The sequence below is a fragment of the Salmo trutta genome, chromosome 26 (genome assembly GCF_901001165.1).
Source record: "Salmo trutta chromosome 26, fSalTru1.1, whole genome shotgun sequence".
NCBI classification, from domain to species: Eukaryota; Metazoa; Chordata; class Actinopteri; order Salmoniformes; family Salmonidae; genus Salmo; species Salmo trutta.
This window is the reverse complement of record NC_042982.1, coordinates 21,971,182-21,987,526: the sequence shown is the minus strand read 5'-3', so window position 1 is coordinate 21,987,526 and position 16,345 is coordinate 21,971,182. Positions and strand designations below refer to the sequence as shown.

Genomic DNA, 16,345 nt, shown 5'->3' with positions numbered 1-16,345 from the left:
TGCATTATGGAGTCTTAAAGAAGGCCTGGATAGGTGACCACTGCATTATGGAGTCTTAAAGAAGGCCTGGGTTGGTGGCCACTGCATTATGGAGTCTTAAAGAAGGCCTGGGTTGGTGACCACTGCATTATGGAGTCTTAAAGAAGGCCTGGGTAGGTGACCACTGCATTATGGAGTCTTAAAGGAGGCCTGGGTTGGTGACCACTGCATTATGGAGTCTTAAAGAAGGCCTGGGTTGGTGGCCACTGCATTATGGAATCTTAAAGAAGGCCTGGGTAGGTGACCGCTGCATTATGGAGTCTTAAAGAAGGCCTGGGTAGGTGACAGCTGCATTATGGAGTCTTAAAGAAGGCCTGGGTAGGTGACCACTGCATTATGGAGTCTTAAAGAAGGCCTGGGTAGGTGACCACTGCATTATGGAGTCTTAAAGAAGGCCTGGGTTGGTGACCACTGCATTATGGAGTCTTAAAGAAGGCCTGGGTAGGTGACCGCTGCATTATGGAGTCTTAAAGAAGGCCTGGGTAGGTGACCGCTGCATTATGGAGTCTTAAAGAAGGCCTGGGTAGGTGACCGCTGCATTATGGAGTCTTAAAGAAGGCCTGGGTTGGTGACCACTGCATTATGGAGTCTTAAAGAAGGCCTGGGTAGGTGACCGCTGCATTATGGAGTCTTAAAGAAGGCCTGTGTAGGTGACCGCTGCATTATGGAGTCTTAAAGAAGGCCTGGGTAGGTGACCACTGCATTATGGAGTCTTAAAGGAGGCCTGGGTTGGTGACCACTGCATTATGGAGTCTTAAAGGTAAGGCCAAAATTAATTATTTCTCAATTAAAGAAGGCCTGGTGCCAATAGAGATTGATTCCATACAAAACCAGGACAAAAAAATGTCAAATATATGTAAACAATCTTTCCCCCAAAGGACCATTCTATGGATTACATTTAGTGAAAATTCCCCAAATCATAGTCTTTTTTTGTCCTGGTTTTGTATGGAATCAATCTCTATTGGCACCTGTATCTTTGTCAACCCTTTGAAGCTAGCGCTCAGAACACAGGCCTACAGGGAAACATACTGGGAGGGAAGGAGGAAGAAAATACTCCCTGTGTGTTGGCACATATAAATCTATCATTTTCAGCCCTGAGTGTTTGGCTGACTAATTTTCTCCACGTAATCAAGGATAATAGAAAGACTGGAGGGAAGAACTCCTGAACATGCTCTGTGTGTTTGTAGGGGATGAGACAATATCCATGTGGAATTTGGAATCAATCCCTATTGCTTTGCAAATGAGATAGAATGCGATGAAAACTTGCCCGGCATTCTCAGAGACACAACACACAATCATTGTGTTGTGCTTTCACACAGAGTACACTCGTCGATACAAAAAAAATACCTGGCTTCATATTCGGTCAGGCAGTTCCACATTATCTCATTTATACAGCTACTGGAGGCAAAGCAAGGGAAATACAAGGGAGAGAATTTTGATGATACACTCTGCTAGTCTTTTTATCGGAATCCTGTCAGAGGCTCGGGCCATTTTCCTTGTCTAACACACCAATAAAATGACCTGCCACTCAGGCAGGGGTGAGAAGTCCCATTGGACTGTGTAATTCACTGGGTCGTGAGAGGGAGGAAGACACAGAGGCAGACTTTCCTGGGTGAGTCTAATGCTATCTTCATAGAGGCAGGAGGATACAGGTAGCTAGTATCTACAACACAGGGGTAGAAGTAAAGCTATCTGGCCAATCACTACCAATACAGGATCAAGAAAGCCAAGGTCAGTTAATTCTGCTAGTGTTGTTTTACCCATAAACCATACGAAATAACTAGGCAAAGTCATAACCTGCACTATGAATGGAATTTGGGTTGACCACATCTTCCTCCCAACCCACAAAACAGACAGCAAAGAGTTAGTGGTGGTTGTAGTTTATGCTGGTCTTTAGAGACAGAAACTGGACTGAGTGAGAGACGAGTCACAGAAGCGTTGGTCTGAGCCCCTCCAGAATGTCCAGTTGGGCCAGGAACAGTGAACTACTGACTTGTCTTTAATATGCTAATAGGGCTGCTAATTGAATATATATGTTCCACTGCATCATAATGGCATGTCTGCTCTGCTCCACAACTTACTTCCCCTGTCAGCTGTTGGCTCCCATCTCTCACACTCTCCCCTCCTTCTTCTTCCTTCATTCCTAAGTAATTTAAGCAATGGCAGCTACAGCTAAAGCTCTGGGCAGGGGAGGGAGGCAGAGGCACACTGATGCACTCCCTTTATGTCTTGCCAGAGGGTGGGTGGGCTGGGTGGGGAGTTTGAAGGGGGTTTGGTTTGGTCTCATCGCAGCCAGGAGAGATTAGGAGTGGAGAAGAACAGTCAGAATTGAGGCACAACAAAGCAGTGCATTCTGGGAAAGGCATAAACAACGTTCCACCTCCATCCGTTTTGTTAATCGTCTGGAGTGGACGTCAACTGCAAAATAAAGTAATTGACAGTTTTTGGGACAGTGGTTTTGTTGGGTCTTAAATTTAGGGGATCAATGTTCTGCATCAGTTTTGTCTCATTATATTGTCCTTTATGAGTTCCTGCCTGATAATGTGGGAGCAGGTTAAGTGATGTCATACACCATTACCCTCTGTAATTAATTCCCATTTAGTGGAGACAGCAGAAGTCCCATCACCCAGTATAGCATCTCATAACCATTGACTTCAATCTGCAACATCAACAAATTATAAATGTATAATTAAGCAATTAGGCATGAGGGGTTGTGGTGAATGGCCAATATACCAGACCCCGTGATATGCAACTTTTCAGGGAAGTTAGAAACCAATATACACAGGCAGTTAGAAAAGCCAAGGCTAGCTTTATCAAGCAGAAATGTGCTTCCTGCAACACAAACTCAAAAATGTTCTGGAACACTGTAAAGTCCTTGGAGAATAAAAGCACCTGTTAACAGCTGCCCACTGCACTGAGGATAGGAAACTCTGTCACCACCGATAAATCCACTATAATTGAGAATTTCAATAAGCATTTTTCTACGGCTGGCCATGCTTTCCACCTGGCTACCCCTACCCCGGTCAACAGCACTGCACCCCCCACAGCAACTCGCCCAAGGCTTCCCCATTTCTCCTTCTCCCAAATCCAGTCAGTTGATGTTCGGAAAGAGCTGCAAAATCTGGACCCCTACAAATCAGCCGGGATGGACAATCTGGACCCTTTCTTTCTAAAATGATCTGCCGAAATTGTTGCAACCCCTATTACGAGCCTGTTCAACGTCTCTTTCGTGTCGTCTGAGATTCCCAAAGATTGGAAAGCAGCTGTGGTCATCCCCCTCTTCAAAGGGGGACACACTCTTGACCCAAACTGCTACAGACCTATATCTATCCTACCCTGCCTCTCTAAAGTCTTCGAAAGCCAAGTCAACAAACAGATTACCGACCATTTCGAATCCCACCGCACCTTCTCCACTATGCAATCTGGTTTCAGAGCTGGCCATGGGTGCACCTCAGCCACGCTCAAGGTCCTAAACGATATCTTAACCGCCATAGATAAGAAATACTGTGCAGCCGTATTCATTGACCTGGCCAAGGCTTTCGACTCTGTCAATCACCACATCCTAATCAGCAGACTCAATAGCCTTGGTTTCTCAAATGATTGCCTCGCCTGGTTCACCAACTACTTCTCTGATAGAGTTCAGTGTGTCAAATCGGAGGGCCTGTTGTCCGGGCCTCTGGTAGTCTCTATTGGGGTGCCACAGGGTTCAATTCTTGGGCTGACTCTTTTCTCTGTATACATGTCGCTCTTGCTGCTGGTGACTCTCTGATCCACCTCTACGCAGACGACACCATTCTGTAAACTTCTGGCCCTTCTTTGGACACTGTGTTAACTACCCTCCAGACGAGCTTCAATGCCATATAACTCTCCTTCCGTGGCCTCCAACTGCTCTTAAATACAAGTAAAACTAAATGCATGCTCTTCAACCGATCGCTGCCTGCACCTGCACGCCCGTCCAGCATCACTACTCTGGACGGTTCTGACTTAGAATATGTGGACAAGTACAAATACCTAGGTGTCTGGTTAGACTGTAAACTCTCCTTCCAGACTCACATCAAACCTCTCCAATCCAAAGTTAAATTTAGAATTGGCTTCCTATTTCGCAACAAAGCAGCTTTCACTCATGCTGCCAAACATACCCTCGTAAAACTGACTATCCTACCGATCCTTGACTTCGGTGATGTCATTTACAAAATAGCCTCCAATACCCTACTCAATAAATTGGATGCAGTCTATCACAGTGCCATCCGTTTTGTCACCAAAGCCCCATACACTACCCACCACTGCGACCTGTACGCTCTCGTTGGCTGGCCCTCGCTTCATACTCGTCGCCAATCCCACTGGCTCCAGGTCATCTACAAGACCCTGCTAGGTAAAGTTCCCCCTTATCTCAGCTCGCTGGTCACCATAGCAGCACCCACCTGTAGCACGCGCTCCAGCAGGTATATCTCTCTGGTCACCCCCAAAGCCAATTCCTCCTTCGGCCGCCTCTCCTTCCAGTTCTCTGGTGCCAATGACTGGAACGAACTACAAAAATCTCAGAAACTGGAAACACTTATCTCCCTCACTAGCTTTAAGCACCAGCTGTCAGAGCAGCTCACAGATTACTGCACCTGTACATAGCCCATCTATAATTTAGCCCAAACAACTACCTCTTCCCCTACTGTATTTATTTATTTTGCTCCTTTGCACCCCAATATTTCTATTTCTACTTTGCAATTTCTTCCACTGCAAATCTACCATTCCAGTGTTTTACTTGCTATATTGTATTTATTTCGCCACCATGGCCTTTTTCCTTTACCTCCCTTATCTCACCTCATTTGCTTACTTTGTATATAGACTTATTTTTCTACCATATTATTGACTGTATGTTTGTTGTATTCCATGTGTAACTCTGTGTTGTTGTATGTGTCAAACTGCTTGCTTTATCTTGGCCAGGTCTCAACTTGCCTACCTGGTTAAATAAAGGTGAAATAAAATTAAAAAAATTAAAAAAGGGCTGTTCTTATGCATGGCGCAACACAGAGTGCCTGGATACAGCCCGTAGCTGTGGTATTTTGGCCATATACCACAAACCCCTGAGGTGCCTTAATGCTATTATAAACTGGTTACCAATGTAATTAGAGCCGTAAAAATTAATTATTTGTCATACCCGTGGATATACCACGGCTGTCAGACAAATCAGCATTCAGGGCTCGAACCACCCAGTATATAATGTAATATATTCCTTATTAATATCTATCTGCTTCTCAAACCATCTGTCCATACATCAACCCATTAAACTCAGACAGTGCTTGAAGCTTTCTCTAAGATGGTGGCTGCAGTATTGCATGGTGATTACTACAAAACAAACATATTAACATACAGATACTGTAACAATACACAATGTTGTATTGAATTCTGTGCATAGGACTTTTCACAGAAAAGAGTGCTTTGGCAACACCAGATGAAAAAACACCCGGTCTCCACAGGGCTCTCCAGGACAATGTCAGCCATGGTGGTGTGTCTCAGTGTTGGCCTGGTGATCCTAACAGGCTGAGGAGAGACTGGCCTGGAGCCTGGAGCAGGCCTCTGGGGCCCTGAGAGAGATGGGGAAGAGAGAAAGAGGGGTGGAAAAGGAGAGTTAGGAAGAGGGATGGCCTTGCTCTCAACTGGCTAAAACAGCACGAACACTATACCTCCACCTGCAGTGCACCAGAGGAACAACAATTCAAACCCTCATGCAAAACTGTGTGGAGGGTGTGTGGAGGAGTTACTTGGTCTGTTTACTCACCAGTTGTGTCCCCATTGTCCCAGTAGTGAGGGTCTGAGTATGTGATGGTAGCAAAGCGCCTCCTCACTGCTTCCTGGTCTTTCTGCTCAGACACATAGATGATAAAATAAGTATATTATTTAAATACATTTTTCAGCCAAACAATAATACAAATCCAGACAGGACTGGACAGTGTATTCAATGTATCTCCATAGCACAGCTTGACTAAGGCTGTCAAACATCACACAGGCATTGCATGACAAACTAACTAGCGGTGCCCTTTCAACTTCCTGTGACCTTTGTGTGGTGGTCTTTCCTTAAGGCCATGCTCAGGGCTCACCTCCTCCATGCGCAGCAGCATGCTCTCCAGGGTGGGGGCCTGGAGCTGGTGCTGGGCCAAACCCTCCGTCCGTCTGTCTGTCTCCGCCACCCAGGTGGCCCGCACTGCATCGGCCAGCAGCTCCTCTAGCAGGGCCTCACTCAGCACCTCAGCACACTCTGCAGCCTGGAGAGGGAGGTAGAAAGCACAGAGCTCATCACATGCGTTTTATGGAATCACTTCATGGCTGTTTCCCAAAATGGCACCCTATTCCCTATATAGTGCACTACTTTTGACCAAAGCCCTATGGGCATTTGGGACTCAAATACTGAGAAAAACATAAATATTGGTAATATAAGTCAGTATCATTACAATATGACAGGGGACAGGGCTACTCACTCTGTCTGTAGCCTGCTCAGACAGTCAATGCCTCAGTGACGATGTGGCCTTTCTGTCCCGGGTCTGAGAGGCAGCAGCTCCCATCTGCTGGGGTACACAGGTAGGGCAAGCTCAGTACCATACGACTACTGACCTTCTCCTACCTAACACCAACCTTTCCTACTCAGTCTTTTCACTCAGCACATAGACAAGGCTGCAGCAGTACACCCTAGGCCTAGCTGTAAATTCCCTATTAATTTCACTGTTGTGGCACAAATCTGGTGGTAAATAGCTGTATGGATTTTTCAATTACAAATTAGATGTATTGATTTTCCCACTCCTCTGAGGGCAGTGGAATTCCTGAGTGAGGGGAAAGCTTTCCTTGGTCCAGGCTTTTCTTCTTTAACAACAATGTGGGTATTGAGTGACAGCAAAGTTACACACTGTTATTTATTCCCCTGCCTGCTGAAAAGCAAGAAAAAACTAAAAAGGATTGTCTATTTTTTTGTGTCCATACAACCCTTTATTATTTTTAGGGAGAGTTTAAATGTCTCTTACCAGGGCCTGGTCCAACAGAGGCTGAAGTCTCCCTCGGGCTCAACTCTCTCAGCCCACCTCAGACCTGACACACACACATGCGTAAGCCTGGTGTGACAACATAGTGTCTTTGAATCCTGTCTTCACTAAGTTAGTCAAATCAAATCAAACTTTATTCATCACATGCGCCAAATACAACAGGTGTAGACCTCACCGTGAAATGCTTACTTACAAGCCTTTAACCAACAATGCAGTTCAAGAAAGAGTTAAGAAAATATTTACCAAATAAACGAAAGTTAAAAATTATAAAAAAAAGTAACACAATAAAATAACGAGTCTATATACAGGGGTACCGGTACCAAGTCAATGTGTGGGGGTACGGGTTAGTCGAGGTAATTTGAACATGTAGGTAGGGGTACAGTGACTATGCATAGAAAATAAACAGCGAGTACCAGCAGTGTAAAAAAAAAAAAATGTGTGGGGGGGTTAATGTAAATGGTCCAGGTGGCCATTTGATTAATTGTTCAGCAGTTTTATGGCTTGGGGGTAGAAGCTGTTAAGGAGCCTTTTGGTCCTAGACTTGGCGCTCCGGTACCGCTTGAGGTGCAGAAAGAACAGCAGAAAGAACAGTCTATGACTTGGGTGACTGGACTCTGACAATTTTTGGGGCTTTCCTCTGACACCGCCTAGTATATAGGTCCTGGATGGCAGGAAGCTTGGCCCCAGTGATGTACTGGGCCATACGCACAACCCTCTGTAGCGCCTTATGGTCAGATGCCGAGCAGTTGCCATACCTAGCAGTGATGCGTGATGCAACTGGTCAGGATGCTCTCGATGGTGCAGCTGTAGAACATTTTGAGGATCTGGGGACCCATGCCAAATCTTTTCAGTTTCCTGAGGGGGAAAAGGTGTTGTCGTGCCCTCTTCACGACTGTCTTGGTGTGTTTGGACCATGATAGTTCGTTGGTGATGTGGAGACCAAGGAACTTGAAACTCTCGACCCGCTCCACTACAGCCCCATCCTTTTGCTGTAGTTTACTCAGTAGCCTATGAATTCTCAGAAGGCAGCCGGACCTCCGCCCCCTTTTTCTCTGTCTTTTCTTCACGCAAATGACGGGGATTTGGGCCCATTTTTATGTACTTAACCTTTATTTAACTAGGCAAGTCAGTTAAGAACAAATTATGATTTACAATGACGGCCTACACCGGCCAAACACGGACGATGCTGGGCCAATTGTACGCCGCCCTATGGGACTCCCAATCACGGCCGGTTGTGATACAGCCTGGATTTGAACCAGGGTGTCTGTAGTGATGCCTCTAGCACTGAGATGCAGTGCCTTAGACCGCTGCGCCACACAGAAGCCCCAGTATATCCTTTGCGTCAGACACGTTAAAGAAAAATCTTTGTCCAGTTTGAGGTGAGTAATCTTTTCGGTCATCAGAGACGTTAGCAGCAACATTAGGTAGAAAATACAAACAACGCAAAAAAAACGAACAAAATAGCACAGTTGGTTAGGAGCCCGTAAAACGGCAGCCATCCCTACCGGCGGCATTTCATTTTGAATTTAATTGCTGCACTTGAATCCCCTCTGGCTTGGTCATATTGTTTGTCCATTGATTTCCAGACTCATACTTGTCACAAACCTGAAGGGCTTCAGGATGTGTTAAGTTGTCATAATTTCACACTGAGGAATTAGTACATTGACACAACTACTGAACATTTTGACCTTCCACTTTTAGCTTGACAGGGTAGACTAACAGTATATTTCTTCCCAGGCTATGATAGGGAGTGTGTACAGGACGTAGTACTACACTAGTGTACTGGAGTCTCTGGATGCGTTCTGCTTCATCTTTACTCAGCTGAATTAGGTCCCTCAGTCACTGCATGGTCATTCTGTCAAGCCAGGCTTGCCTGTGCATTCACATAAAGACAACACAAGACAGAACTGTTTCAATTAGAGATCCACATATGTGGATGGCCGGGGTAGGCTGTCATTGTAAAATAAGAATTTGTTCTTAACTGACTTGCCTAGTTAAATAAATAAAAATCCAGTCCTAATGTCAGCCACCAAAATCAGGCTGCAGGCATTTGATTAATTATAGACCTCAATTGCACCAATTAAGTTTTGATTAGTGTAGAGGGTTGCTGTGCACTTGAAATTAGGGCACGCAGGCACTGCTATCCATCACGGTGCTTTAAAAAAAAAAATAATGTCCCCAATCTAACAAGCAAGTGCCTAGATTTAATTTATTGGAGAGGTTAACTTTGAATTGGAATCAGAGTATTGCTTGCAGCTTTCAGCAAGTGGGGTCTGAGATCAGTGTTTTAAATGACTTAATTACTCAAAATGAGCAAAGTCATTCATTTAACTGTTCCCTGGGCAGTTTCCATTGGTTCATTCATTCTGCCAGTCCACACAGCTATAACACATACACACTATTTATGCAAAACATCCCTTCCAATTAGTGGATTCAGCCACACCCGTTGCTGACAGATGTATAAAATTGCGCACACAGCCATGCGATCTCCATAGACAAACATCGGCAGTAGAATGGCCTTACTGAGGAGCTCAGTGACATTCAACGTGGACCCTTCATAGGATGCCACCTTTCCAACAAGTCAGTTCGTCAAATTTCTGCCCTTCTAGAGCTGCTCCGGTCAACTGTAAGTGCTGTTATTGTGAAGTGGAAACATCTAGGAGAAACAACGGCTCAGCCGCGAAATGGTAGGCCACACAAGCTCACAGAACCGGACCACCGAGTGCGCGTAAAACTCGCCTGTCCTCAGTTGCAGCACTCACTACTGAGTTCCAAACTGCACTACTGAGTTCCATCTGGCAGTCCGATGGACGAATTTGGGTTTGGCGGCTACTAGGAGAACGCTACCTGCCCAAATGCATAGTGCCAACTGTAAAGTTTGGTGCAGGAGAAATAATGGTCTGGAGCTGTTTTTCTTGGTTCAGGCTAGGCCCCTTAGTTCCAATGAAGGTAAATATTAATGCTACGGCATACAATGACATTGTAGACAATTCTGTGCTTCCAACTTTGTGGCAACAGTTTGGGGAAGGCCCTTTCCTGTTCCAGCATGACAGTGCCCCCGAGCACAAAGCGAGGGCCATACAGAAAAGGTTTGTCGAAAACGGTGTGGAAGAACTTGACTGGCCTGCACAGAGCCCTGACATCAACCCCATTGAATACCAATGGGATGAATTGGAACGCCAACTGCAAGCCAGGCCTAACCGCCCAACATCAGTGCCCAACCTCACTAATGCTCTTGTGGCTGAATGGAAGCAAGTCCCCGCAGCAATGTTCCAACATCTAGTGGAAAGCCTTCCCAGAAGTGTGGAGGCTGTTATAGCAGCAAAGGGGGGACCAACTCCATATTAATGCCCATTATTTTGGAATGAGATGTTCGACAAAGAGGTGTACACATACTTTTGGTGATGTAGTGTATTATACATCAACTAAAACCTCATAAATGAGACTAGTAAGGTACTGTGATGCTAATAAGGCACAACGTTGTTTGCCATGTCCAATGGTTTATGTTTTATGCGTTAAATGAAAAGATTTCTGCAAATAAAATGCATTATTGTTATTATCAGTGACCTGAGGGCTTCGTTGTGGGCATGTCTCTGTCTATCACAGGTCAGACAATAGTCCTGCGCTGCTGTCACCACACCACTCAGCTGCTGCTCTGAAGGGCCTGAGGAGGGCTTCAGAGGGGAGAAGAGACATCGAGGATCTGGTCTCTTCTGAGGGGAGCTGGACACATAAAACAAGTGGATTAGAAAAAATTACAATCAAAAGAGAGACTGTAAGAGAGGGAGAGTATGCAGCAAGAGTAAGTTACAAAAGAGAGACTGAGGACAAGAGAGAGTGCTCTCCTCTGATCTCACCACTGTTGTTATTGTTTAGGAGGAGAGTGAGGTGACGTGGGTATCCAGGGCACAGAGGCCTCCTTCTGTGGGTGCTGACACTCTCAGCCTGGGCTCCCTGCTTCTGGACAAAGATAATGTTTAAGAGACACAATTGTAGTGCAATTAGTTCAGGCTAGACAGTTATTAATAGACATATTAAAATACATTTAATTGCGTAAAAAATGTACTAATTAAACCCACTGACCTTTGTCCTGTCGGGGTGCAGTGCTCCTCCTTGACTGTTGGGGACCTGTCCCCCACCTTCCCCAAGTTCTCTAAGATGGACCAGGCTCTCCAGGCCAGCCCTGAGCACCTGTCTGCGATCCAGCTGTGGAGGAGGCTCTGTGGCTCTGGGGGGCTGCTGATGCTGAGGGACCGCTCTCCTATTTGCTAACATCACAACATTGGCTCATCATCAATTTTTATTGAAATGTTGTTTTGAAACACTTGAATAGCTAGGCTATGTGCTCAATCATTTCTATAGGCCCTTACAGATAAGTGTTACAGTGCTTGGCATGACTAATCAAACATTAGTAAACGCCTGTACGGCCCTTAACACCTGCATGCTCCTTTGACAGACTACACAATTATCTGGCCAACTAGCACACAAACAGACACCTGCCTGCTGCTTGTTTGGCAGTGTGGAGAAGGTACAGTAGGGGGTTCGTTCATTGACAGTGAGAACTGTTATTAGTTGCCAAGGAGACCTGTGTGTACTATCCAGTTCAAACTCTCTCGTGGTGTGTGGTGGCTGCATCATATCTCCCACAGGGAGACTGTACATAGTAGGAGCTAACAACCCACACAATGAGCTGCCTGCAGGAGACCCATGGCCAGAGAACCGGACCCCGGCCCCGCTCTCCCCTCTTTGTGTCAGTCAGCCAGCCACTCATTAATCTCCACCCTGGTTCCGTGATTCAAGCTCAGTGGGAGGCCCAAACACAGACAGCACTTAAGCCTTCAGGTAATTTCCTGATCCATGGAAACCGTAAGAATCTGCTACCTCGTTCACAATGAAAGTACAGGGTAAACAACAAAGACACGAGGCGCTCAAATTAAAAATACAGTTTCAGGAATCGTTCCACCCACACAATAAATGTTCTATTTTTGGATCAGATATTTTATCAACTGCTGTGTCTGTGTGACTGTGGTCTCAACCGTAGGATGGGGGATGCTGATTTGTCTGACACATTTGCTGTGTTGGTTGTTCCCGGTTTAATGATGTATGAAATTAATTTATATGCGTTATTGATGTTATGAGGATATGGAATAATGAGCCAATAAAAAAAAAGACTAGATAATTAGGCTATCCTTATTAAAATGCTAATAAAATAGCTTCAGCAGCACAGCTGACTGGGATAATGAGTGTCTCTGAATGCTGAGTCACTCAGCTAGAATTAGAATGAGAACACCTGCTCGTTGCTCACCAGGGAAGGACTTCTTGGGGCCTGCTGCTCTACGAGGTCCTCTGAGACCCCTGGTGGCAGGGCCCCTGGGTGCATGAGGACGGGGAGGAGACGTGCTGCGATGTGGAGACCTGCGGTAGCATGCAGGGGAGGAACTGTGCGCTCGGGCGTGCCTCCTATGTACTGGACTCTCCTGCTTGCTGAGAGCAGTATCCAGGGTCTGAGAGACACAGAGAGACACGAAAATCGAATATATTCTGTATACATTCAAATTAAAGAAGCCAAATAAAATCTAAATGAAATGTACTGTATAATACTTCAGCTCTACCTATGGTTTTGTGGCTCTCCAGCACATTTATTTCCACTTTCTTTAGATTGAATAGCTTAGGTTTTTAAATGGAGTATTGCTTGTATAACCTAATATAGATGTGTAAGGAAGCTAATATAGATGTATAAGGAAGCTACTTATCATAAATGACCAATAGATGTACAGTAGTTCATTTGGGAAATGTTCTGCGTAATAAGGTGTGAGTGACCTGTAGGTGGATTAAATATATGGATGCATCACAAATGGCTTTCCATTTCCTATATAGTGCATTACTTTTGACCAGAGACCTTTGGCCCTTGCCCCTGGTCAAAAGTACTGCACTATAAAGACAATAAGGAGCCATTTGGGACTCAGCCTATGACTGACCCCTAGTTTCTGCAGGATGTCCAGGGCAGTCTCTGGGATGGCTGATCCCTGGCCCACCTCCACCTTGGTCGAGCACAGAGAAAGCTGGCAGATCATCTGGCCCAGCTCTTTATAATGGGAGGGCATCCTGCCCTCAGACGTGTCAGACAGCTGATTAGTGAACCTCTGCATGGCCCTGACCACCCCTCTGTGGGCAGCAGCCAACCTGTCCATCGCTCTGGACTGAGAAAAGGAGAGCGAGGGAGATGGGTGTTAGTCTTTGTCATTGTCCTCATCATGAACCTCATTAGAGTACAACAGCTTTGGTTATTAAGTGAGACTTACTTTTGTTTGTGTGCTCAATCTTCTGTGAGCGCACTTTGTCTAAATTCTCTTGGATCTCTTTCGCCTGTTGTTGCAGCACATAGATGATGCGTGCAGAGTGGGCCGCCTGTTCCTGTCTGCGGACCTCCACCCTGCGCTGCTCATCAGGTTCCAAGGGCTCTGCAACCATTCGCCCTGGAATGCACAGTATGCCAACAAGGTGCCACTCCAGCTGTGTTACCCATAGAAATATAATCACTACAACAGGCCTAGAACCTCTGACCATGGCGATTTGACTGGGTAACTTTATTTATGTGGTGTTACCTCTGTTTGTGAGCTGATCTAATCTCTGGATGTAGTTGGCCAGCTCTCTCTGCAGCCTGCGGACCTCGTGGCTGAGTGCTGTCTGGGGCTCCTGCCTGGCTGGCTGTCTGCCTTGGGCCAGGGTCTCTGGTTGGGGGGGACAGGCCATGATCAGGCCCAGGGGGTACAGAGATATACTTCTGGGGGGTGTATACAAGCACCTTGGCTCCAGACCGAGCCACTTCTTCTTTGGGGCCGGCTGTCTTTGACCTCCCCTTAGGAAAAACCCTCTTCTGCTTGAAATTGAAAAATTATCATGGTTGATAATCGATTATAAAGGTTGATGATCGATTAATCGTTCTTGGTGCAGAGTAAAATTTCTATAAACTTTACAAGTGAAAGGGGAGTATACTGATGAGCCTTATTTACCTGCTCCACATTGCTCTTGATGGGAGTGGTCTCCTCTGGCTGTGGTCTGATGGGGGAGCTCTTCAATGACTCCTGTCATCTCTTCCTCAGATCTCTCTTGGCCAGCCTGACTGCAGCCAGCAGACGCTCCTCAGACAGAGCAGAGAAACACAGAGAGCTGCAGGTGCTATCCAGGTCATCCAGCTTCTCAATCACAATGGGTCCAGCTGGGCCAACTTGGGTAGCACGGTTATAGGCGTTGGCAGGCATGGTTGCACTAAAGAGTAACTGAAAGAAAACAATAGTGGCACTGGAATCATTCCTGCTGTTGCAATGACATAGCTACCAATTTAGCTAGCTAGCTAAGCTGACGTTACATCCGGCTGTCCAACTTATGATCTGGCCACATCAACTGGCATTCACAACGTGATAATGTTATATTTCAATATCCATCATGATGGCATGCTAGTATCATTACTAGTATAAGATGGAGAGAGAGTAGAGACTATAGTAGTACTTTATTAATCCCAACTCAGCATCATCAATCAATAAAATTACAAAGACAGGAGCCATATCAGTGACAAACACATGATAAAACACATATTATAAACTGGGTGGATCGAGCCCTGAATGCTGATTGGCTGACAGCCGTGATATACGGGTGTGACAAAATATTTATTTTTACTACTCTTATTATGTTGGTAGCCATTTTATAATAGCAATAAGGCACCTTGGGTGTTTGTGACATATGGCCAATATACCACGTTGCATCGTGCCTAAGAACAACCCTTAGCTGTGGTATATTGGCCATATATCACACCCCCTCAGGCATCGTTGCTTAAATAAAACTCCCGCACGTTAATAGCCATAAAAGATAGGTAAGAAAGTATGTTGTCTATTCACCTCGGAAACAGCAACAACTACATAAATAAAAGGCATAACAAATTAGTCATTTGTGATGGCTGTGGCTGTAAAACATGAGAAGCATTGTGTCTCACACATTAAAATATATTAGCTTCCTTAAAAAGCCTAAGTTAAAAAGTTTGGCTTTTTTATAGATACTCTGGGAATTATCCTTCAGTTTATTGTCCACTATAACTCTCAGGACTCTTAATTCCCTGTTATGAGCATCGTCACCTTTCATGATGCAACTTGCTATAGCAGAGTCTGAGAATTTCTGCAGGTGACGCAGTTCATTGTTGCGTGTGAAGTAATTTATGTATTGAGAGGAAACAGGAAAGGTGACAGGGCCTTGTGGGGCTAACGTTACGGTGTATGCGCATATCTGGTCTCATACTGCCTGGTTCAATCTTACGAACTGTGGTCTTATTGGTCAGATAGTTCACAATCCATTTGACCATATGTGGGTTTACATGAATGTCCTTTAGCTAACGTTATCTTACCTGGGTCTGTGAAAGCCGAGTGCTTCGATTTGGACCTAATGTGACCCAGCTTTTCGATTGCCCTAAGGTCATCGGGGACTCTAGAAGGTTTGCAGTCATGGCTGTTCCTAAATCCCCTAGCTAACTACCGGTATATCTACATCAGCTGTGGCCTGTATACCTAGCTACCTGCCTAGAAAGCTAGCTAACGTTAGCTTTGATACATTTGGCAAAACATTGCCTAACATTTCAGTACGTATGTAGCCATGCAACCAGATGGTACATTATGCTTCCAATATTATCATGTAAAGAAAGTGAAAATATGTAGCTAGGATACTATTTGTACGGGATATACTTCGACAGCTAGCTAGCAAGCGAATCACAGCTAAAACTGTTTAAAATGCCGCCATGACAACAAATAAGAAGCACCGCCTTCTGTAAAAACAAGAAGTGGTATTTCTAAGCTACGGAAAGCAGAAGCCGTCAAACATAACCAGATGTAGGACATTTAAAATACTAATTTCACTAAAATGTGATTACTATTATAACATGTTTGTTTTTCTATCTATTTGTGTCCATAATGTTCTATTTGTTTCGATGAAACAGTCATCAAAAGCATTACACGAATAGGATGTTGTCCTATCACTTTTATTTTTCATAGACAGGAAAAGGAAGCGTTGTCATGCGTTTCTGTACTCATAGCAAAGATTATGGATATACTGACAAGATACTTGTCTCTCTGCCCTAACAATGGGAGTCGTTGTCCACAAAGCGGCAAGGCGGGCTGTCTAGCTCCCGCCTATCCTTTCTTTGGATTGGTGGATATCTCATATTGTAACATGTTTTTGAATATTCAACGAGGGTTGTTGACGTCAACCGTCTGTAATCAGTGGAGAGATGCTACGCG

At 45.1% G+C, this 16,345-nt stretch overlaps 1 protein-coding gene across 3 annotated transcripts; it reads right to left on the bottom strand.

Annotated features, from left to right (window-relative positions):
- Window positions 1-5,242: 5,242 nt before the first annotated feature.
- Window positions 5,243-15,855, bottom strand: LOC115163431 (protein moonraker-like). 3 transcript variants are annotated; one of them, XR_003869737.1, is made up of 11 exons: window positions 13,367-13,644; window positions 13,043-13,264; window positions 12,370-12,568; window positions 11,148-11,332; window positions 10,922-11,024; window positions 10,632-10,787; window positions 7,047-7,110; window positions 6,510-6,596; window positions 6,132-6,296; window positions 5,813-5,894; window positions 5,243-5,618 (listed from the first exon to the last, which is right to left on the bottom strand). XR_003869737.1 is itself a non-coding variant. In XM_029715286.1 (9 exons), exons 5-9 carry the CDS (start codon window positions 13,253-13,255, stop codon window positions 10,741-10,743), a joined length of 747 nt encoding a protein of 248 aa, XP_029571146.1. In that variant the 5' UTR covers window positions 13,256-13,264; window positions 13,367-13,577; window positions 13,670-13,944; window positions 14,078-14,344; window positions 15,460-15,855; the 3' UTR covers window positions 10,461-10,740. The 3 variants fall into 3 exon arrangements, 1 of the variants encoding a protein (XP_029571146.1); XM_029715286.1 differs by lacking the exons at window positions 5,243-5,618; window positions 5,813-5,894; window positions 6,132-6,296; window positions 6,510-6,596; window positions 7,047-7,110 and adding exons at window positions 13,670-13,944; window positions 14,078-14,344; window positions 15,460-15,855 and having other exon boundaries at window positions 10,461-10,787; window positions 13,367-13,577; XR_003869738.1 differs by lacking the exons at window positions 10,632-10,787; window positions 10,922-11,024; window positions 11,148-11,332; ... (1 more) ...; window positions 13,043-13,264; window positions 13,367-13,644 and having other exon boundaries at window positions 6,510-6,593; window positions 7,047-7,240.
- Window positions 15,856-16,345: the final 490 nt, after the last annotated feature.

Bases quoted from the DNA above. Each gene is read 5' to 3' on its own strand.
- LOC115163431 (XM_029715286.1), bottom strand. From the start codon at position 13,255: ATGGACAGGTTGGCTGCTGCCCACAGAGGGGTGGTCAGGGCCATGCAG. The intron at 12,569-13,042 runs GTCAGTCATAGG...TGTGTCTCTCAG, and splicing joins ACATCCTGCAGAAACTAGGG to ACCCTGGATACTGCTCTCAG. The intron at 11,025-11,147 runs GTCAGTGGGTTT...ATCTTTGTCCAG, and splicing joins TGCACCCCGACAGGACAAAG to AAGCAGGGAGCCCAGGCTGA.